The sequence below is a fragment of the Gallus gallus genome, chromosome 4, assembly GCF_016699485.2.
Source record: "Gallus gallus isolate bGalGal1 chromosome 4, bGalGal1.mat.broiler.GRCg7b, whole genome shotgun sequence".
Taxonomy (NCBI): Eukaryota; Metazoa; Chordata; class Aves; order Galliformes; family Phasianidae; genus Gallus; species Gallus gallus.
In genome coordinates, this window is record NC_052535.1 from 85543645 (window position 1) to 85567567 (window position 23923).

General features: G+C 51.3%; 2 protein-coding genes across 2 annotated transcripts; one reads left to right on the forward strand and one right to left on the reverse strand.

The window, feature by feature from the left end:
- Positions 1-4720: 4720 nt before the first annotated feature.
- CD8BP (CD8b molecule pseudogene) lies at positions 4721-10512 on the reverse strand. The gene is made up of 5 exons (NM_205247.3): positions 10012-10512; positions 7626-7976; positions 6281-6376; positions 5805-5894; positions 4721-5710 (listed from the first exon to the last, which is right to left on the reverse strand). The coding sequence occupies exons 1-5, from the start codon at positions 10076-10078 to the stop codon at positions 5670-5672; spliced, it is 645 nt and encodes a 214-aa protein (NP_990578.3). The 5' UTR covers positions 10079-10512; the 3' UTR covers positions 4721-5669.
- A 3419-nt stretch (positions 10513-13931) lies between these two features.
- On the forward strand, positions 13932-23145 carry LOC422926 (uncharacterized). The gene is given in 2 exon segments (NM_001165913.1): positions 13932-14027; positions 19699-23145. A coding segment is annotated over 1 exon segment (2622 nt). The 5' UTR covers positions 13932-14027; positions 19699-19708; the 3' UTR covers positions 22331-23145.
- The last annotated feature ends 778 nt before the right edge of the window (positions 23146-23923 follow it).

The window sequence follows — 23923 nt, forward strand, 5'->3', positions numbered from 1 at the left end:
TCTTTTTAATGTTCTTAAATATAAGATCTCATTACAGTGTGTCATTTTAAGGAAGCCATTTGCTACAAAACTCTGCATCCATTTCCTCTGAAATGCTATTAATTTTCCAATTATCTCATTCTTGAATGCAGAGCAGCTGAATCTTACTTAGCTGTTGATCTCGCACAAGGACATTTATCACCAGGAATGAACCCTGCAGCACTGCATGGTTCCATGCATCTCCCAGCATCTCTGTCCTCTTAGCCACAGAAAAGGGTAGGATCCATCTCTTCCACGTGGGCACCATTGCGTGGAGAACAAACCCATTTTCTGAGTGTGTCTACATTCAGTATGAAGGAGATACATACACAAGCTCAGCTGTAAAGCCCCACAGCCTGTTAGAATCATAGAATCATAGAATCGCTTAGGTTGGAAAAGACCCACAGGATCATCCAGTCCAACCATTCGCCCTTCACCAATGGTTCCCGCTAAACCACGTCCCTCAACACAACATCCAAACGCTCTTTGAACACCACCAGGGTCAGTGACTCCACCACCTCTCTGGGCAGCCCATTCCAGTGCCTGACCACCCTTTCAGAGAAGTAGTATTTCCTAACGTCCAGCCTGAATCTTCCCTGGCGCAGCTTGAAGCCATTCCCTCTAGTCCTATCACTAGTCACCCGGGAGAAGAGGCTGACCCCCAGCTCACTACAACCTCCCTTCAGGTAGTTATAGAGAGCAATAAGGTCTCCCCTGAGCCTCCTCTTCTCTAGACTGAACAATCCCAGCTCCTTCAGCCGCTCCTCATTAGGCCTGTGCTCCAGACCCCTCACCAGCTTTGTTGCCCTCCTCTGGACACGCTCCATGGCCTCGATGTCTTTCTTACAGCGAGGGGCCCAAAACTGGACACAGTACTCGAGGTGCGACCTCACCAGTGCTGAGTACAGGGGGACAATTACTTCCCTGTTCCTGCTGGCCACACTATTTCTGATACAAGCCAGGATGCCATTGGCCTTCTTGGCCACCTGGGCACACTGATGGCTCGTGTTCAGTCTAGCGTCAATCAACACCCCCAGGTCCATTTCCTCTACACAGTCTTCCAGCCACTCTGCCCCAAGCCTATAGCGTTGCCTGGGGTTATTGTGGCCAAAGTGCAGGACCCGGCATTTGGTCTTGTTGAATCTCATCCCATTGGCTTCAACCCAGCTATCCAACCTATCCAGATCCCTCTGTAGGGCCTCGCTACCCTCAGGCAGATCAACACTTCCAGCCACCTTGGTGTCATCTGCAAACTTACTGAGGGTGCACTCAATGCCCTCATCCAGGTCATCAATAAAGATATTAAAGAGGACAGGCCCCAGCGCCGACCCCTGGGGAACACCACTCGTGACCGGTCGCCAGCTGGATTTAACTCCATTCACCACCACTCTCTGGGCCCGGCCCTCCAGCCAGTTCCTTACCCAGCCAAGAAAGTATCTGTCCAAGCCACGATCTGCCAGTTTCTGGAGGAGAATACTGTGGGAGACAGTGTCAAAGGCTTTGCTGAAGTCTAGGAAGACCACATCAACAGCCTTTCCCTCATCCACCAGACGGGTCACTGGATCATAGAAGGAGATCAGGTTGGTCAAGCAGGACCTGCCCTTTGTGAAGCCATGCTGGCTAGGCCTGATCCCCCTGGTTGTCCCGCACGTGCCGCGTGATCTCCCTCAAGACAATCTGCTCCATAATCTTCCCTGGCACCGAGGTCAGGCTAAGAGGCCTGTAGTTCCCCAGATCCTCCCTGCAACCCTTCTTGTAGATGGGAGTCACATTGGCAAGTCTCCAGTCTTCTGGGACCTCACCCATGAACAAGGAGCGCTGATAGATGATGGAAAGCGGCTCGGCTATCTCCTCCACCAGTTCCCTCAGCACTCTCAGGTGAATCTCATCCGGTCCCATGGACTTGTGGCAGTCCAGTTGGAGTAGCAGGTCTCTGACTATTTCCTCCTGAATTGTGGGGGGTTTAGTCTGCTCCCCAGCCAAGGCTGCCAGGTCAGAGAGTAGAGAAACCTGAGGATAACCAGTCTGTCTTTTAAAGACAGATGTAAAGAAGGCATTCAGAACGTCTGCCTTTTCCTTATCCTCAGTGGTCACTTTCCCAGCCTCATCCAGTAGAGAATGGAGATTCTCCCCGGTCCTCCTCTTACTGTTGATAAACTTGTAAAAGAGTTTCTTGTTCCCTTTTACCCCAGCAGCCAGGTTGAGTTCAAGCTGGGCTTTAGCCTTTCTGATTTTCTCCCTGCACATCTTAACAACTTCTTTGTATTCTTTCCGGGTTGCCCGTCCCTTCTTCCACAGGAGGTAGATTCTCTTTTTCTCCTGGAGCCTCAAGAATAGTTCCCTATTCATCCACGCCGGTCTTCTTTTGCGCCAGCTCATTTTGCGGCTCAGGCGGACAGCCTGCTCCTGCGCCTTTAAGACTTCCTTCTTGAAGAGCAACCAGCCATCTTGTACCCCTTTACTGTCTAAGACTGAACCCCAGGGGACTCTCCCTTCTAGTCTCCTGAACAATTCAAAGTCTGCCCTCCAGAAGTCCAAGGTAGCAGTTTTGCTGTTCCCCCTCCTGACTCCACCAAGAATCGAGAACTCTACCATGTCGTGGTCACTCTGCCCAAGACAGCCCCCAACCTCTACATCTCCCACCAGACCTTCTCTGTTTGTGAACAGCAGGTCTAACGGGGCAGCTCCTCTCGTAGGTTCTCTTACCAGCTGCATCAAGAAGTTGTCCTCCATACATTCCAGAAACCTTCCAGACTGCTTCTTCTGTGCTAAATTGTATTCCCAGCATATGTCAGGAAAGTTGAAGTCCCCCATGAGGACAAGGGCTGGGGATCGCGCAGCTTCCGCCAGCTGCTCATAGAACAACTCATCTGTCTCTTCATCCTGGTTTGGCGGTCTATAACAGACGCCCACCAGGATGTCTGCCTTGTCAGCTCTTCTCCTGATCTTAACCCATAAGGATTCAACCTTATTTTCCCCAGTCATAAGTTCAGTAACCTCAAAGCACTCTTTAACATAGAGAGCCACTCCACCACCCCTCCTTCCCTGCCTATCCTTCCTGAAGAGTTTGTGGCCATCCATTGCAGCACTCCAATCATGGGAGTGGTCCCACCACGTTTCTGTAATGGCAACTAGGTCATAGTTTGCCTGCTGCACAATGGCTTCTAACTCTTCTTGTTTGTTGCCCATGCTGCGTGCATTGGTATAGACACACTTTAGCTGGGCCTCTCTCCTCACCCCTAATCCTATTATTGCTCCCCCAGGCTCACCTCTAGCAGGCCTGGTTTTATCCCCCGACTGTTGACCCAGTGGATGTCAAAACGATGGTGTTGGATCTGGCAAACTGCCTTGGTGTGTGAGCCCAGTAATGGTGGAGAGGAGGAACACAAGGTTGGGGACCAGGAGAGCATCTCTTCAGGTGACAGCCTGGGGCTCTGTACAGTGGGATGGGACCCACCAATGCCTCCTGGACCAGCTCGTGTTGGAGTGCCAGCAGGGCATGGTTTGCCCAGGAAAACTGAGCGTGTATCCAAAGAGAGGCATTTCTAAGTTACAGCACAGTGATCCTTAGTACGTCAGTGATGAGTGAGCCAACTGAAGACAAATTGGCCAGAGGGAAGGTGTGCATTTCTGCAATGGCTTTTCCACTGCTGCTCAGATCCTTTTCTGCGCAGCCTCAGCATTTCTGGTGCATTGAATGAAGTGTTGTAAAGTCCAGGGAAGTGCTTGGGCTGCCTGGGAGCGATTTTCATGTTCCTGCAGCTGTGCCTTATGGGTCTGCAGTGCTGACGCCTGGGATTTGCTCATGGCAGGAGTGCTGAAGGGCAAATAGTGCAAAAGAGCTACAGGGAAACAGAATACAGGAGCAGAGTGTTTTTTTTTCTGTAAGTATCTGTCAAAATATATATAACTGTCAAGATGTATGAAATAATATGTATATAACTGTACGTATAAGTGGGCATTCAGCAGCTCTGGCTGCTGTAAGCCTGCTTCCATGCAGTGAGGAAGGGGCAGAAGGCTGGAGGACTTCTGGGAGGACATGCGAAGTGAGGAGGAAATAGGGAAGCACCACTTGGAGGACATCATTGGGTGACACTGTGACCACAAGGCCTTTCTGCTCGCTGCCTTCAGCAGTCAAACCCACGTGTTTTTCCATGGGCTTTCACCACAAACACCTCTTTCCCACTCACCCTGCAGTGCAGCATCCCTGACCTTTGCCTGTTTTTGAGCTTTCAACTTCTTTCTGGTTAGAAACAAACAAACAAAAAAAACCCAAACACGTTGGGGGCTCATTTTCTCAGATGTGAAAGTTCCTTTTCATCGGTGGTCCTGTTTCTTTCTTACATACGCTCCGGAAGAACTCTATGAAAGGGGAGTGATTTTTCCACCAGCTCTTACATCTGTGAAACCACCCGCTCAGATCTCTGAGGCTCACTGCCCAACCCCCCCCACCCCCCACCCGCCACTGATGAGTAGAGGCATTATCAGATTTTGGTCATAGTTTCCTTTGGTGAAGCACACAAAGCTGCATTTCGGAAGGAGGTGCAGAGCCCTGGGCTGCTGCTGCCTGTCCTCTCCTGTGATTGCACGCAGCTGAGCTGAAGGTTTTGTTTGAGCTTTAATGGAGAAACCAAACTGGGGGATTCAGAAGTGAGGCAGATTCCTCACTGCCTGTTACAGTGATTCAGCCGTGCAAAGGGAGTCAGAGGTGAATGCCCATCACAGAACTGCGTTTTTGCCAGAATGGACTTCTGTACACAGAAAGCTTCAAGGTGTTTCCTTATGGCTATTGCATAAAAGATGCATGACGTAAAACTCATAAAAGTTGCCTGTTCTATGTGCTGAGAGCACAGCCAGTGCTATGCGTGTGCCTGGTGGCATGGGGACCATCCCTGTGCCCCAGCCACCCTGGCCACTGTGTAACAGGAACGTGGCACTGCCACTCAGGGCTGACTTTTCTCCTTCAAATCAAAAATAAAAGGTTTTTTTTTTTGGGTGGTGAGGTTAGTGCTGTCATGGGCATGGTGGAGCTGAGGAGAGGTGTGCTGGCTGCTGTGTTAAGAGGGGAGGAAAGCTGCCCTGTGCTCAGCACCCTGGTGCCTCAGGGGCTCAGCAACCTAGCTGCACGTCCCCATGGCTGGGGCAGTGCCGTGCTGTCGGGCTCCTCTGCCTGTTATCAGCTGCTGCTCCACCGGTTGCTCGGCCTTGGGATGGGCTGTGTCTGTCTGCAGGCTGAGCTCCCCCCGCAGCTTTTTGCAGGCTTTAACCCCTGCTCACTCCCCAGCTCCTCGCTTGTAGTCCCTTGTTGACCAAATCCAACCCAAATCAGGGCCACAAGGCGCCAGCCTGCAGAGCTGAATGATATATTTACCCTTTCTAACATCTTTATGAGGTGTGCAGTCACCTCTCAAAGTGTTCCTTACAAAAGTCATCAACCAGCACAGAGCCCAGAGCATCTTTCCAGCCCAGATTCACCCATTTGGTACCCCAGTCCCAGTGCAGAGCAAGCTTCTGTGCTCCTAAAGTCTCCTTGAGAAAAGCTCAGCACAATGCAGGATTTGGTCCAGTCCTCTGCAGTGTCCTCCCTGGCTGACATCCCAGCAGAGCTCAGCACCATGCAGGCGATGCTCCATAGCTTTTCCCAGCAGGATTTACCTTCTGTGGGCTCGAACCCACAGCCTCCTCCTCAGTCCTGTGGGGAGAAGATGCCGATCAGCTTTGGGGCCCCCCAGCTCCCCACACACACCCCACCCCCATCCCAGGCTGTGCCAGGGTACGATGCTTACGATAGAAGCGGCGGATGGTGGGGATCAGGCTCAGCAGGAGCAGCAGGGCGCCAGCAGCCAGTGGGACCCAGACCATGGGGGTGCAGGCACCTGCAATGGGGGACAGGGTGAGGAGCTGCCCCTTCAGCTCAGCACTGCAGCACTGTCCTGCCCAGGTGGAGGAGCATTGGGCAAGGAGGGAGAAAAGCAGCTCTGGTTCTTGGGAGGGGTGAGGCCATGAGCATTACCCCAGGGTGTCCTTTGAAGATGCACTAAACCAAAAGCGTCGTGGGAAACTTAGGTTTTGATAAACTTTTTTGTGTCATTCTTGCTGGTGCACGGATCCACCTGATGCTGCATCCAGGGGAGCTACACCCCTGGGGAGCACTAGAGCTAAAATGAAATGCTTCCTGGCCCCTACACCCATGTAGAACCCAGGGCATTGCTCCTGGAGCAAAGTTCCCCATGAAGCAGACAGAACTGACACGTTCCTGTACCTTTCTTGTTGATGGCTTTGTTTTTGGGTTTGCACCTCATGGGTTTCTTGGTGAGCGGGACCAGTGTGGGCATTGAAGGCAGAGGCAAAACATCGACTGTTTGAGAGAGAGATAGAAGAGTGTTAAGGTCATTCTGAGCACAGCAAGCAGGAGGTGGCTGGAAACGGCAGCTTTTTAAACTACACCCATCATAGAATCACAGAATAGTTTGGTGGAAGGGACCTTAAAGCCCATCTGTTTCCAACCCATTGCCGTAGACAGGGACACCACCCACCAGACCAGAGTGCCCCAAATCCCATCCAACCCAGCCTTGAGCACCTCCAGGAATGGGGCACCCACAGCTTCTCTGAGCAGCCTGTGTCAGGTTGTGCACCGTTGCAAACATTGATGTTAATTACAATTGAGAGCTCTCTGGATATCATAATAAACAAAAAAAAAACCCATCTAGAAACCATTTGAGATTGCACGGGTTGGATGCCAGGAGCATTTTGAGCTCCTTGGTGGTGAGAAAGTCCCATAGCATTAATAAAAAGCTAAGTGAGCAAACACAGGCAGGTTTAAAGCAGAAAAAAGGAAAAAATCCCCAAGCTGTGCTTACAGCCAGGCACAGCCTTATTGTTTATTTTAAGGTTTTACATCGCTGCCTGTTGGTTTCCAACCCTGAGCCCCATACACAGGAGCACAGGGATTGCAGCAGTGTGAGGGGTCTTCAGGGGTCTCCGCATCTCTTTCGTAGTCACATTGCTGCAGTTGTTGCTCAAAACTGCATATTTTTTTTTTCTAATAAAATGATAGAAGTAAGGGGACTTAGAGGTGATTTGTTTTATCCTGGCTATTAAAGGGAAAAAAAAAAATGTTCGGCAGAGTTGAGTCTTTTCCAGCCACCTGCTGGGGCTTAGTTTTATATTGGAGTGTCCTTGATGGTGCTGAATTTCAGCCATGTTTTTCATGTCTTGCTTCTGGGACGTAGATAGGTGCATAGTTGATTAAAAAAACAGTTCTCCTTTATCTGAAATCAGCTTCTGTTTGAAGCAGCAATGATCCCAAAGGGAATCTTGAGACAACACAATGAATGTGAGATGTGGGGTATGTGTGTAAAAAGCAAGAAAGGGTGTTTTAGAGACAGCGTCTATAGCTGCATCTAAATTCAGTATGTTGTTTGTCCCCCCAGAAGCCCACCAAGAGCTGCATTGTAGCTCTTTGCTGCATTTTCTGACTTATCCCGTCTCATAGACCCCCAAATCCCAACCTTACACCTCCAGATTGGGAAGGGTCATACGCCAACATGCTCCCCCTCATCCCAGCCCACTGCTGCACGATTTGGAGCCCCAGGAGCGATGCTCACCCACGTCAAGCTGGGTCCCAGTGCCCAGGATGAGCTGGGAGGACTGGATGGTGCAGCAGTAGTAGGTACCATTGTCGGAGCCATGCAGACGGTTGATGTGCAGCCTGTAGGAGTGGTAGGAACTTGTTCCCCGGATGCTGAACTTCTCCTGGCTGATGTTTGTGCCATATGTGGCTTTTCCCAGTGGACTGGAAAATAGCAAGAACTCAAAGTGTTGCCTGCCCTGGTTCCAGCGGTACCAGTAGACTCCGGTGTGCTCCCCCTTCATCGGGCAGACGATCTCTGTGCTGTTGTTTGTTTTGGTTAAAATATACCCTGGAGTCTGGGATGAAAGTAGATTTGTACAGAAACCTACAAAAAGAGGCAGGAACACAGAACTATGTATTTTACCTTCATTAGAACCATAGGTTGAAAAAGACTTTCAAGATCCCCACATCCAACCATCAGCCTGACCTACCGGGTGCCACCACTGACCCATGTCCTTTAGTGCCACGTCCACTTGTCTCTTAAATACCAGCCTATCTTTTCCTTCTATACTCAATAACTAGCATCAAACCAGAGCCCCTCTAGCAGAAACAGCCTGTATTACGAGCCAGACACAGTAATCCTTATGGGTCCCTTTCAACTTTGATGTTCTATGATTCTACCATGGAATTGCTTGAGTTGGAAGAGACCCTAAATGGCCACCTAGTCCAACTCCCCTGCAATGAACAGGGACACCTACAGCTCCATCAGGTGCTCAGAGCCTGGTCTATGGTTCTATGATATTCCTTCAGAGGCCTTTTTGGGTTCCCAGCTACTTTTTGGAGAAAAAAAAAAAGTAATTATTTCTATTTTGGCAAAACCACATACTGTGCCCCACCACCACTCATCTGAAGACGGAGCTTAGTGGCAGAGAGGGATGGAAAAATGATTTTAAGAGTGCTGTATTTTTTGTATTCTCTCCATTTTGGAATCCAGAGATCCTTTTGAGCCCCTTCACTCCCTTATTTTAGTTGCTAAACCTTTTAGATTATTTCTGTTGTTTTGTAGCTAGAAACCTGAACATCTTCAGAGCTGTTGCTGTTGGATGTGTTGGTCTCTTCCTAAAACACACCTCTAGAAATGGCAGAGAAATTTTGGAAAGGCTGGGAAAATGAATATAAAGCTAATGACATCTCATTTTATTTGATATTTATTTTTGGATGGCTCTTTTTCATGAGAATTTTGCAATTTAGAGCAGGAGAACAACTCAAAGATAGCAAAAGGATTTGAAAGCTTTGATTTGGCGTCGCATCGCCTTGTTTGGGCTGTGCAGGTACTGTGGAAAAATTATCTCAGGTCCAGACGGACAGGAGTGGTGTTTGTGTGTGAGATGAGGGAGCTGGCACGGCCTTGGGGAAGGAAAACAGGAGCTGGAGCAGTGCTTTCTGTTCAGCAAGTAATCCTGTGCAGCTGCACAACCCTTGTGAAAAGCAGCCTCAGGAGATAAGGATGCTCTCCCTTCCCCTGCCTGTTTCCCAGGCGAGATTTAGAGTCATGCAGAAAGCTGAATAGAGCCCTTTTCCCCCTTTTTATTTGCCTTAAAATGTGCATATTCCTTCAAAACCTCATGGCCATTGTTGCAAACCGCCCCATGCAGCCCCAGCCCTGCAAACCCATCCGCGCAGCCAAGCTCTTGGCCCTGGCTGCCCCATCCTGGAGAGGGGTCTGGCTGGAAGCAGGGGGTCAGGTGGGACTGGGGCAGCAGCTCAGGAATGGGGCCATGAGGGCCAATACGTTTCTCTTTATCTAAATGGGGCAAACTGGGATTTACTGCGATCTTGTCCAGAGGGAAGCTAACCAACCCCACCATACTGTGATGCTTTCCTCCCCAAAGGTACCTTCTTTTTTGCCTTTAATTAGTTAATTTTTCCCATCTGGGGCTTTTGGTTCAACTGGTGGGCTTGCTAGGGGCCTGGGTTGACCCCACCGCCGCACTGGGGCAACTCTATATACTCTATATATATGTAGTATACATACACTGACTGGGCGTTTAGTCCGTATCCCCCGCAAAACCTCTGCAGTCATGTTTTTATAACATGAATTATAGAACCATAGAATCATTAAGGTTCGAAAAGGTGTCTAGGATCATCCAGTCCAACTGTCCACCTACCACCACCATGCCCACTATCCATGTTCCTCAGTGCCACAGCTCCACAGTTCCCAACCACGTCCAGGTACAGTGACTCCACCGCCTCCCTGGGCATTGTGTTCCAATGCCTCACCACTCTTTCTGGGAAGAAATGCTCCCTAATACCCAATCTGAGCCTCCCCTGGCACGACTTCAGGCCATTCCCTCTCATCCTATCGCTGTTACCTGGGATTAGCAACTTAAATTGCCCTCATCCAGATGTATCCCTCTTACCTGGGAGTTGCAGGCAGAGCCAGAGCCAGAGCCATGGCCGGGCCATGGTGGCCATGTCCAACATCATCCAGCTGTGTGCAGGTACTGCTGGTGTTGGCTGGTGAGAGGCCCCCGCTCTCACAATCAGGTGTCGGGGCGACGGGCTGGGCTTGCTGCTCTTTAATGATTTCCTCCTATTTCACCATTTAGCATTTCCTCCTGTTGTAAAATCTGGCCTTTGGGTATCAGAGAGCAGCAAGCTAGCTTGGAGGACACTAAATGAATAAAACAACACCCTTTGGCTGTTTTCTGTCAAAATCAATTTGCGCTCTAAGTGAGAAGATGCAACTCCAGGCACTCCGCCGTTTGCTTCAGCAGAAGGCAGCAAAATTAACTGCAGCCTCCAGGGTTCACCGCGTAGCAAACCGTCCTTGTGCAGGAGGCATTCCGTCCCGGGCCTGGAAAATGCTGAGAGCTCTCCATGAAGCACACGAGAGAGACATCGCAGAACACTTTGAAGACTACAGTAAGAAACCTCAAACAAATTTAGTGGCTGACAAACCGCAAAAGTAAGGAAATTCTGCTCAGGCTCCCCACCTGGCCCTGAGCTTTGACTCCGAGTGCCTCATTCACAGAAACATTGAAGTTATAGGTGGAGGTTTTGAAGAAGGAATGGTTTGGGATTTGAGCAGTGAAATGCGTGGTGTGAAAGTGCAGGGAGCGGTGGGGTGCAAGGGTTGCAAGCCCTCAGTATTTCCATCTTTGGGAAGAAATGTGTTGTGTGCTGTCATTTTCTTCCCCTTTGCTGGGGTTCCCTCCTGGCTCGTGCCCACAGGCCCTCCAGGGGGGCTCTGGGGTTCCCCCTTCCTCCACTCCCAGGCAGCTCACGTGGGGACACGGGGACCCCCCAGAGCTGTGAGTTGCCAGATGAATGGGAACAAAGGATTTTCTATCTCATCCATTGTAGTTTTTTTTCACCTTTTCACCAAATTTTTCCATGCTGCTCTAACACGGTTTCACCCCCACACACCCTTGTGTTTAATACAATTTCCTGCTACAACCACCCAGAGCCTTGCGGTGAAGGGTAAAATGTAGGGTCGGCTGAATCGTTCCTTAACTCCTTCCTGGCAGGAGCAGCCCAGAGGTCATTTCAGTGCTTTCCAGCTCGTTTCATTCCTTTTAAGTGCAGAGCCGTTCTCACAGGTTGCAGCCATCCATCGGAGCTGTGCTGGCAGCACCTCATTCTCTATAGTTTCTGCTCATTGCTGGTGCCCTTGTTTGGGTGTAGGCCACCAGGAGGACACTGAGAGGTTTTCGGGTGGTGGGAGGTTTGTGATGGCCCCACAGGAGGGTGAGCCCAGCTCACAATAAAGGAAAGGGAGAGCACCTGGCTGCAGGGGAGAGGAGGGGAATTGCAATGCAGTGACTCAGACGAGGCAGGCAGATTTTAATTGCATTTTCAGGGAGTGACAGAGTGCAGTATCCTCATTAAGGCTCCAGTGAACCCTATAGGGCTGGCCCCTGCTGGGGTTGGATTCCCCTTGTTAGCATCTGGTCGGATTTCCCCTTTCCAGCACTCACATATGAGGACCTATTCACAGAGGCTGTGGGGACCTTTTTGTCAGATAAGGTCCTTCATTACAGAAGTGCCATTACAAGTGGGTTTTCCCACTGCAAGTGAGCCGTCCTGCCTGCTGCCACGGCTGGATCCCCCCTTTTCCACCTTTTTGTCTGCTGACTCCTGCCTCTCCTCTGACCTCCTGGCCAGGACCAGAGTGCTCGCAGAGGTGGAGTAAGCACTGCTACAGCCTTAGGCACAGGACACATTACTGTGGGCTTCAAATGCTGCCAGGTTGGTGACTTGTTGAAGCAGACGCTTTGAGTTTTAAGGGTTCCCTAGGCTCTGAACGCCTGATGGGGCTGTGTGTCCCTGTTCATTGCAGGGGGTTGAACCAGGTAGCTTTTAAGGGTCCCTTCCAACTCAAATGATTTTAGGATTATAGCAGCTTTAGAGACACTTCCTTGCAGCATTTTAACTTACATTTGTCCAGTGGAAAGAAAAGAAGAAGAATAACAATGTAAAAGTTTAACGCTGGAACAGTTTTGTGGCTTTCTTTTTCTCTTTTTATTCAAAACGACACGGTTCTCAGGGCTGGGTGCTGCTCCCAGTAAACACACCAGAGGTGGGATGCCTGTGTCTGGCAGCTCATCACCAACAACAGCCCCAGAGCTGTGAGAGAGTGCAGGCAGCCAGGTGCTGCTTATCACATCCCCGCTTTGTTTGGGACTGCTGTCTGGGGAGAGCATGGGGGGGGTGAGCTGAACCCATCTGTTCACACAAACAAGAGGTGTTTGTGACCTTGCTGGGGTACAGCGGCTCCCATGGGACCCTCATCACAAGCTTTGCTGCTGGCTGGGGCAAGATGGAGGGGAATCTTTGAATTTTTGTGTCTTTGTGCTACTTGCCTCACAGTTTCTAGTGGGATTTAATTCTTTAATATCTACAGTGAAAGCCAACCTTCTCAATCCTCTGCCCAGCCACATCCCTGCCCCATCTCCACAGTCTCCCTGCAGATCTGCTCCTTGCCCATCCCCTCACCTCACCCTCCCGGTACCAATTTCCTGCTCCTTTGCCAGCTTTGTTACATTTCCAACTCTATTTCCCCCCCCCCCCCCTTTGATGTCCTTTTTCCAACAAAACTTGTTGCTTCGGGGAACTGGAGCAAAGCATTAGGAAAGAAAAGGTCTGCAGTGAAGAAGCATGGCTCAGCGGGGTCCCCAGCTCTGCTGAAATCCCATTTTGCAGCAGAGCCATGAGCCAGGCTGTGCTGGGTATGCAGGAGCTGGAGAGGGGCACTGCCCACCGGGGATGGTCAGATCCAGGGGGCTGAGCTGCCCTGGAGGTCCTCAGTAGCCACAAATGCAAACATTGGGCATAAAAACAAGGACAAAGCTGCACCCTCAGTGCTTTTTGGACTACAGGATTTTTGGGACTGGAGAGAGCTGCTCAGCCTTGAGCCCAGTTAAGCACAGCCAGGAATGCAGTTATTGGAGAGTGGGGATCATAGGGTGGGGGGTTCCCAATGGGTAATCCCCAGGGCTCAAGGAGCTGTGTGGGAGTATTTTTGCTTTTTTTTTTTTTCTTATATTTAATGAGTTAGTTCCAGTATTTGGGGGGAGGGGGGGGAGAGAAGCAGCACTGAGAACAACAGGAGAATGAGTAATGCCCTTTTCTGTGTAATAGCAGAGGAAGATGAAACAGGCCGAGTGGTGTGCAGGGCTCTGAGCTGCAGTGTGGTTTGTGGGGTGAAGCCAGGCTTTGTTTGTCTCTGCAGGTGCAGACCTCCGGCTGCAGTTCAGCTGATGCAGCAGCAGGGCTTAGCCCCACTACATGCTGTGGGGGAGCAGGCTTTCACCCCCAGCTACACACCGGTGTGCAATGGGATGATTCCCAGCGTTGAAATTCCGCTGCTGAAGTTTGGGAGCTAAAATGGATGTGAAATATTCACTGTGTAAACTGAGGGGGCAGCAAGTGTTGCAGGTTCAGATGGTTTGGGGCCCAGGCGTGATGTCCCACAGGCTGAGGGGCTAGCAGAGGGGTGCAGAAAGTAAATGGGCCATGAGAGGAATCTCGGGGTACAGGTGGTCAGGGACAGGAGGCAGTGGGTGCTCCAGATCTCCCTCTTGAGGGCACTTGGTGCAAGCAGAGCTTCTCGAGATGGAGCGATGACTAATCCGGCCCCCCTAAAAAAAAAATAATGAGCAGAGCACCTGCTCCATGGTTATCGGTGCCAGAGGATAAAAGACAAATTGTCCTTGGGAAGATAGCAGTGGAGATGCTGCACCTGAGGGAGGGAAAGGCACTGAGGAAGCAAACAGGAGATATCATCCCCAAACAACGACTTGCCATGGCTATAAAGAGCTGCTGGGTCTGAGATCCTGCCAGCACCTTGACCCTAAAGGTGCCGAATCCAGCAGAGCTCTGCAGCATCCATCCCCAGGTCCCCGGGATTCCCAGCACGTCCGGACGAGGATTGGTGAGATCTTATTATTGGGGTCCTCCTCTTTTCCTCCTCTTTGCCCGCACCCCGGGTGCTGGCAGGCCGCAGCGGCCGCCTGCTAGGCCTCGGTCCCCTACCCCCCACTGTCTCCTTGTTCCCACCGTCCCCTTCTCTTGCTGCTGGGTTTGGTGTCCCAGGGAGGTCGCGGGGCTTTTGGAGGGTTGGTTTGTGGGTCTGTGGGGCCCCAGTGTTATGGTAGTTGTGCTGTGAGACGCAGCCGTCTCTCAGCTCATCACCCCACCTCTCACTATGATGTCCGATATTGTTAGCAACTGGAAGCTGGAGCAATTTGTGCTCCAGAAGTGTCTCCCTCCGATTTGGTCCCCTGGGGCCTTTCAGGGCCCTGAGGCATACCAGCAACTGTGTCAGCAGTGGGAGAGCTGGTCAGAGGAGAACAAAAAGCCCAAACCCACTAACAAGTGCAAAAAGAGAGCGGCCTTGCAGGGTTTGCTGATGGTGGGCAGGGAGTTGTCCAAGTTGCTTAAGGAGGCTCTTGAGAGTGTGCAGACTCTGGAGCAGGCCAAGGGTGAGCTCAAGATGCAGGTGGATAACCTGAGGGCAGAGGTGCAGGGTCTGTGCGGAGACTCGCTGAGGAGCGCAGTGGAAATAACCCGGCTGGAGAGCAAGCTGGGCTATGAGAAGTTGAAAACAGAGGAGTTAGAGAAGGAGGTGGGCAAATGGATTGGGGAGACGCATGACGCACAGAGTGCAGTGCGGGCTGTCCTGCAGGATGCCCAGCGGGACCGTGGCACCGGCCCCGATCACAAAGTGTGCCACGCCAAGATCCAGGAGCTGCAGGCTGAGCTGGGGGTGTCACGGGGCATTGTGGCTGCCATCCAGGGCAAGAGGAGCCGGTTTGGGAATGGTGAGGGGGATGACTGTCTTGATCCACACCCACCCCACTATGACTATGAGGATGATGTGTGGGGGGCCAATGGCCCCACCAGGCCATCCCCATATGCTCCCCTGCGGGAGGAGGTGTGCCAGCTGCAGGGCAATGAAGCAGAGGTTGCTAAAACTAAGAAAAGTCCTCCTGATGAGCCAGTCAGCCACGGCCCACTGCAGGCCATCGATACCAACCGGGCCATGCTGTGGTTCACCCCCGAGCAGCTCAAAACAGTGGGAAAGATGCTGGGGCCGCTGACCAAAGAGACAGCGGTCAACTGGCTGTCCAGGGCCCAGAGGTTGCCCCGGTGCCAGAGCGGCAGTGCAGTTAGTGACCTGATAGACGTGGTGAGGAAATGCATGAAACCCGATGATTTCGCAGCCCTTCCAGGGGATGTGCAAATGGGCAATGTCCAGGATATCGGGGATGTCCAGTCAGCCGTGCTAAAGGTGTTTTTTCCCAGAGGTCAACCCCTTGGTGCTCTTCCACCAGGAAAAACAGAACCCTGAGGAGCGGCCTGATGCCTATGTCAACCGTAAAAAGATGCTCTACCAGATGGCGGGGCTGCCCGGTTCTAAGGAGTCCCCCCTTGATTTTGACAGGCCAGAATTCAAGGAGCCGCTGGTGGTGGGGCTGACCCCCCCTTTGCGGGTGATTGCGGGTGGGGATGCGGCAAGGAAGCCACTATCAGAGCTAGAGCAAATCCTGACCCAGAATTTCGAGCTACAAAAGCAGGCATTCCCGGGGTACATGCTGGGGGGGAAGAAGGGGAAACCCTCAGCCATGTCCTTCCAAAATGCAGGAATGAGAAAAATGCAAGGGGACAACCGGAAAGATCCTGATGGCAAGAACAGCTCGGGGAAGGAAAACCAGCAAGGGCTGAGGTTTCAGAAGTCCAACCCTTGGCGGGCTGAGCTGAGGAAACGCTTGATCAAATATGAGAAGCAGGAGGACATTGATGGCTTGCCAGATGCCGAGCTGTTTAGAAAGCTGGCACTGCACGAGGCCAAGAAGCACAGCAGCTCCAACCCCATCGACCCGGGGTCTAAGGCTCAGCAATAGGGCTGCCAGGCACCCGCATCGCCCCTTTTTGTGGCACCGATTAAGACCGATTTGTGGGGGCGCCTGATAGTTGATATAACTATTGGAGGAGGGGTGCTTGGACAAGTGATGTTAATTGACACTGGTGCCTCTTACTCAATTCTGAATATGATCCCTGGTGAAACTGGGCTCTTCCAAACACGTGAAATTATTGAAGTAACTGGGCCAAATGGCCAAAAATCCTCAGTGCCATTCACAGAGCCCATACCCTTTGAAATTGGAACTGCCAAGGGGTCAGAAAAATTTGGGAAAATGGAAATGAAGGGAAAGCCAGGAATTTTGGCTATCTCCACCCTTACAAAGATGGGGGTGGTAGTGGACCTGGCAAACCAAACATTGTTATGTTGCCCCCAAAGTGATGTGCCCATCATCCCAGCAAGCCACAGAGTCATGTCAATCAAAGCTCCTGAGCTCCTGATCCATCCTGAGTGGGAGCCCCGAGTGAGACGGGTAACAGAGCAGTTCCCACAGGTCTGGGCAAGGAACAAGCTGGACTGCGGGCGGATTGATGCTGTAGTTGTGATAAAAGGGCCAGATCCCCCTCCTCAGCAGCAGCCTCAATACCCAATTGAGGCTGAGGAGGGCTTATGGGATACAGTCAAAACCCTGCTGGACCAGGGGGTGCTGGTGGAGCAGCAGAGCACCAGCAATGCTATGGTGTGGCCCCTGCGGAAAGCTGACAGGAAAACCTGGAGGTTGATGGTCAACTACAGCATCCTCAATCAGGTCACCCCACTAAAGGCATCCATAGTGACCAAATACCCTGATGTCATGGAAGCCATCTTCCGGGGATCAGAGTGGTTTTCAGTGCTCAGCCTGACCAGCATGTCCTTCGCTATCCCCCTGCACCCTGAGTCCTGGCACAAATTTGCCTTCACTCTCCAGGGACGGCAGTTCACCTTCACCAGGCTCCCCCCAGGCTTTCACAGCACTCCCACCATCTGCCACACGCATGTGTTGAAGATGTGGGAGAAGCTCAGCCACAAAGAGAGCGTGTTGTCCTGTGCTGGTGACATCCTCATCCACACTAGGACCAAGGAGGAGAACCTGGAGGTGCTGGCAGAGGTGCTGGAGGCCATCCAGAAGACGGGGTTCAGGGTCAGCCCAACGAAGGCCCAGCTGTGCTGGAAAGAGGTGTCATATTTAGGGGTGACTCTAGGGGAGGAAGGGCGCTCGCTGGAGAAGCAGCGGGTTGAGTTGATACAGAAATTGTCAGCGCCAGCTGATGTTACCACCTTACGGTCCTTTATGGCTCTTGTGAAGTTCTCCCGAGAGTTCATTGAAGGGTTTGCAGAAAAGGCCGCCCCACTCTGCAAGCTCCTCAGAAAGGATGCTTTGTGGGAGTGGGGTCCAGAGCAGGATGAGGCAGTTAAAACCCTAAAGGAGAGTGTGGCCCAAGCCCCCATGCTGGTGTGGCCCCGTGGGGACAGACCCTATGTGCTGCAGCTGGCCAGCGTGGGGACAGGGCTGCGGGCCACCCTTAGCCAACATCGTGGTGCCCTCCTCCAACCCATTGCCCATGCCTCACGGCTCCTGACACCAACTGAGCAGCAGTTCACTGCATACGAGAAGGAGGTTTTGGCCTTGATCTGGGCCCTGCAGCACTGGGAGTATTTGGTGGGGTCTGCCCCAGTGCTGCTAAGGACATCCCGTGCCCCAGTGAGGTACCTCTTGTCAGGGAAGGGAGGGAACAGACCCATACACAGCCCCAGAATGGCCAACTGGGTGCTGGCACTGCCCAACAACGACACCCCTGGGGAGGCTCAGGAGCCCCCACCCAGCACCTATGGGGTGGTCATCAGCAGTGAGAGGGATGGGGAGGATGTGGGGGAGCCAAAGCCACAGCGGGCACCCCTGTTTGAGAGCAGCATCAGCTTGGTGGATGCCAAGGACAGAGGCTATGTGGTATGGTTTGTAGATGGCTCCAACTACCATGAGAATGGGGTGCCCTACACAGGCTATGCTGCCATCAACCGATGCACCGGGGAGGTGATCAAAGGGAAGTGCCTGCCGCACTCCATCCAGGCTGCTGAGCTGGTGGCTGTGACAGTTGCCCTTGAGAACACTCCGGCAGACCAGCCACTGGCCATATTTTCAGACTCAGGCTGGGTGGTGAGGGTGGCATTGGAGTGGCTGCCACTCTGGAGGGAGAGGGACATGCAGTCAGCTGATGGCAAGCCTGTCACCTATGCCAAAAAACTGCAGTACCTCGCCAAGCTGGCAGAGCAAAGGGCACACCCGGCCCATATAATTAAGGTCAGGGCCCACAAGAAGGGAACAGAAGAGGCTAAGTGGAACAAAGAGGCAGATGCCAAAGCCAAACAAGGAGCTAAGGAAGGGCAGATGTGGAAGGCCAGTAGGCCCTCAGAGAATGGCCCCTTGTTGGTGTCTACAGGCAGGAACTGGGAGAACGTGGACTTGCTGGGCTTGCAGGCACAAGACCCAAGTGTCCGGGAGTTAGCGCAGGGCAGGGAGTACAAAGGGTGCAAGGTCTGGAAGGATGTCTCAGGTCTGGTCCTGGCAAGGAGAGAGGGGTCAGATTTCCCTGTCTGGGTGGTGCCAGAACTTGTCCGGACAGAGCTGGTGGCTCTGGCTCATGAGCAGGGGCATTTGGGAATAGATAAGACCTTGGCAAGGCTACAGGGTGCTGGTTGGTGGCCCGAGATGAGAGAGGATGTAGACAGGTATGTCAACAACTGCCTCACCTGTGCAGCCAACAATCCTGATGCAAAAGCTGCAAAAGCCCTTCTGGGCCACCAGAGGATTTCTGGGCCGTGGAGCAAGCTACAGATGGAGTTTATTGGTCCTTTGCCCCAAACGGCCCAAGGGAACAAGTACTGCCTGGTGATCAGTGATAACTTCACCAAGTGGGTGGAAGCATTTCCAGCTCGAAACAACACAGCCAACACAACTGCCAAGATCTTGGTAGAGCATGTCTTCTCACGGTGGGGCATCCCAAAGGAGGTCGACTCAGACCATGGCCAACGCTTCGTTGGAGAAGTCTCAAAAGGTGTGTGCCAGGTACTGGGCATTAAGCAAAAGCTTCATATCATGGGGCATTTCCACAAGCCTGGCTTGATGGAGGGGCCCAACCAAACACTGAAGATGGCACTGAAGAAGATCATAAACCAACAAAGGAAGGACTGGGATCAGAAACTCCCACTTGTCCTCCTAGCATTACGGGGAGCTGTGGCATCTCATGTACCTTCTCCCCCAAAAATGGCTCCTGCAAGAGACCCAAAGATGCTGGAGCACTGGTGTCAGAGAGGGGCACCGCCAGACGAACTGCAGCCCCGCGTGCTGACAGACAGGTGGGTTCAGGACATGCTGAGGACGGTGTCAGATACATACCACCAACTCGCCTCAGTGCAGGAGGCCAATATCCACAAGATGGATAAGCAGCTAGGAGTGCTGCTGCGCCCCATGGAGTGGAACACAGGGGACCTGGTATCATATCGGGGGGTTAGGGAGAAGAATCAGGAGCTGGGACCCCAGTGGATGGGACCCGTTAGGGTTGTGAACAAGGCCAGCTCCTCCATGTACCAAGTAGAAATCAGAAAGGGGGCGAAAAGACAGGAAAAATGGTTCCATTCTTCACAGTTAAAAGCATGGAAGGGAAATTAACGGGGCTGGAGAGCCCGCTTTGCTTATGTTTTGCAGATGAAGGAAAATGGAAGGTGATTGTGACCAGCGGGAAAGGCGAACTTCGTGGCATCACCATCCCTATGTGTTCTGCAGGGAAAATGCTTTCAAATTTGTGGTTGCAGGATTTGCTTTGATTTCTGGTATGTCTATAACGCTGAGCATGCAACATGCCCAACAAACCCACCAGCACCTCCAAGAAAAAGTCAGTTCCAACTTAGACACATACCCCAGCAAAAGGGCCACAGCCCAGCACAGGGTCAGGCGGTATGTAAAAATTGACACAGATTGGCCTTGGTCTCAAGCTCATGTAAAATATACAGGTAGTATGGGATTAAATTCTAACAGAGGCTTAAATTTGTCAACAGTAGTAATGCATGGGACTGAAGTGTATTTGGAAAATGAGTGGAGCTGGGATAGCACAAGCAGGCTTCCGCAGTTGCTGGGGAAGGTGGGGCAAGAAATTAAAGTAGGATGCAGGGTAATTAATGGTTCCACTCATCAGCAGGTAACTCAAATCTCCATAACTGAAATAAAAACCAAGAAGAGTCAGAAAAAAAACTGTGCCCTCGAAAAACTGGATTGTTGGTGCAACTTTACATTAGTCCAGCCAGTCTTTGTGGTCTGTCTCTGGGCCCAAAACAGTGTGGGGTTGTCATTTAAATTCAAGATTGTCACCATGATGCATTCATTTGCTGCCCTTAAGGTCCCGAGGTGCCACTTTCTGGCCTGGCGTGCAGCCCAATATGCTGAAGTGGGAAACCAAGTAAAATTAGAAATTAGATACTCTCAAGAAAGTGTAACTGATGCAAAGCAAATTAATGGCACCCCTGTGACTCTCACTGCTCCTAACAGCCGTAAGTGGATTGTGTCAGTAAATTGCCCCCCCGAGAGCAAAATGCTTAGTAGATCTGAATTAAATGCAGAGACATCATGGTATAGCCAGGATTATGGATACTGTTCAAGTCCACTGAAAAACCTCCAGGTGTGGTGTCAAGGAAAGCTGAGTGTAGAAATGTCCCCTGAGCTTGGAGGAAAGTGGTTGATAGGAGGCCCCGAAGGATTTCAAAAAGAGTTTCCCATCATTGCTGTCCTGCGTCCCTTTGTTTCCAAAATAGGCCCATATGTAGTCAAGCAAAATCACATCCAAGAGCTGCTGACCAGCCCTGTGAGATCATTGAAGAAGGTGGTGCTGTCCCTGTCCACTGCCAACATTTCATCCATCAGACCACACTGTGCTCCCTTCCTGTCCACCCTCTACACTGGCTGGCTGGCCTGGCTTCACAGCCGCTCCATGCAGGAGGCCCGCACCAGGAGAGACCTTCTGGCCACAGCCCTGGGAGGAGGAGGTGCTGGGCTGGGAGTGCTCAACAGCATGAACGCTGAGGTCTTGGCCAACAAGTTGGAGGCTGTCACTTCGGGTGTGCAGGGCCTCCTCAACCCCTTGAATTCATCCCTGACCAGCCTGGGTATGGGGCAGTGGCTTGTGTCTGAGGTGCTGCCTACGTGGGAACACATAAGTGAGAAAGACCACCAGGTGCTGTTGCAAGCGCTGGGAATCGAGCAAAATAATGTCTCCCTTGCTCTTAGTTGCATCCAGGCCCAGATGTGGGTGCAGAGTGTCATTGCAGGTATCCTGAGGGATGGCGACAACGGCATCCTCCCCACTGAGATCCGAAAGATCGTGTGGGACGCAGCCACGGAGAAGGAGCGGCAGCTCCAAGCCTGGTGGAGGCTGGTGAACTTCACCCACGACCAGGTCCTCAACTCAGTCATCGCCCACGTCCTCACCGTGGTGGAAGCCCGCATCGAAAAGGTCTACCCCATCGTGGCCCTGGGGATTAACACAAATGGGTCTGTGGTCTATCCGCTGGACCACCGGATGTGGGCAAGAGTGTCAGACAGAAAATGGCAATCTGTAGATTTGGAAGCCTGCATTTTGGAACAGGGGCTGGGATTCATATGCGAAGATGATGCCCTTAAGGCAAGTGATGTTTGCTTTGATACCAGTGAGGGGGTGTGCCATTTTGAGATCAATCCTCGCAGCAATAACAAAACCATGTTAGTTTACGTAGGGAAAGGGTGTGTGTGCTTTAGAACAATGTGTAAATACGTGCAAATTAATGACATCTACAATCAGACCGTATTCAATGATTCAAATACGTGTGCTTGCAATGTAGCTATTATTAGAGGCTGTGATTTTGTGTATAAGCCACCAGTTTTTACTAGCCAATTACTAATCAGAAACTATAGCCTGTATCGTAGTATAACCCCGACCCCAATCGGTATGGATTTGTCGCTAGTAAAAGAAATGTTAGAGCATGCAAATTTACAACAGCTTTTAGAAAACGCTAAGGCAGAAGCTAAAAAGATCCTAATAACTGTACATCATGATGGTAATGTTATAAAGCAGATAGTGGAACGGATTAAGAGGGTGGGAGAGCACCACTGGTGGGAAATTTTCTTTGGCTGGTCCCCAACAGCGACCGGCATCTTCAACGCGCTCCTGCATCCTGTTGTAATCATACTGCTAATGCAAATGTGTGTGTGCTTTGCCATGGTTGCTACTTGTTACTGGATAAGGCAGGTGAGGCTCTGCATTGAGAACCAGCTGAAAGGACTGGGGATGGCCAAGCGCCTCCTACCATAGTCAAGGGCAAGACTGGGTTGGCCTCTGTGTTTGCCACCAAGAAGAACCTTTAGCTCCGCTGTTGGCTGCAACCCAGTAGGCGTTGAGCGGTGGGGACACAAGCCATACCAGACCTTGATGCGAGGGGGCTGCCTCTGCTGATACAAGAGGACCATCCAGGAGCAGAGGGCAGGCCGTGCAGCCTGCAGGTGGTGTGAACCACAGAATGGTTGAGGTTGGAAGGGGCCTCTTGAGGTGCCTGGCCCAATTTGCCTATTCAGGCAGGGTTACCTAGAGCAGATTATCTGGGACTGTATCCAGCTGGGTTTTGACTCTCCCTGCAGTAGAGACTCCACAACTTCTCTGGGCAACCTGTTCCAGTGCTTGACTACTCTCCCAGTAAGAAAGTAAGAATAACTTCTCTCTGAATATCTCACTCCCAAATACTAATGACAAAAAGCTGCTTTTGTGTGATTTTAAGACTCCTTAAGCAGAGGAGAAGAGGTTAGGGAAAGCCAAGGACAATGCTTCTGGAAGGGTACAGAGGCAAATGTAACACCTGAGTGCAGAAAAGCAGACACTGAAGATGGCAGAGATGTTATCAGCCTCAGAGACTTGGAAAGCTGCTAGAGGAGCAGAACAAATGATCGTGTGATCACCTTGGACTTAAAGGAGCTGAATTCACATGGACCTTTGCAGCAACCTTCCCTGGGTTCCCAAGACTCCCAAGACGTCTGGCCAGCGGATTGGTGAGATCTTGTTCTTGGAGCCTGGACATCACTGCTTTGCTTCGCTTAGTTGTGCATGTAACCAATAAAATCTGTTTGTTAGAGGATGGACTGTCTATTTCATCATTTCCTGCTCACACCCCACCCACATTTATAGCTTTAGGCATCCTGTAGAAGAGAAATTCTGGAAAGAAGAAAAGATGTGCTCTTTTTCTCCTTTTTCCCAGCCAAACTCACTCCCTTGCTATTTGTCTGCAGAATACTCACTGAAACATAGGGAATTCTGCCTTGAAGAGTGGGGCTCTGAGCTGACGTTACAGCTCACCTACAGACATAGTCTCCTCTTTATTCTGCCTCTCCTGTCCTGCAACCTCTATCTCTAAAATGGAAAGGAGCCTTAAAATATATATAGGGGGTCTCAAACATCTTTATAACATTGCCAATTTCAAAAAAGAAATCAACCACCTCATTTCCAGCCCATGTGTCCTATCTCATCTCAGAGGTGCTGCTCTCTCTGGGGTTGGGATGTATTACACAGACAAAAAGCCCTCTCCACATATTCACATATAACACCTTCTTCAGCCCCAAACTTGCACCAAGAAGGAGCAGAAATGCAATGATTAGTCCAGAGATTATGGTACAGCCATGGGGGAAGGGGTTCCTACATCTACACCTGTATTTTCGCCATCAGCAGAGTCCCTGCATGGCTCCTGAATGCAGCACCAGCATCCTTTGCAGCTGTAGAAAGCTGCTGCCCCCTGCATCAATCCAAGGGACAGTTTTCATACCTCCATCCACTGGTGAAATTTACACAAGACAGTGTAATTAAGAACTAAATCACGGGACAATCAAAATGACTTCATTGCTGCAGCTGCTCCCAGCAGTT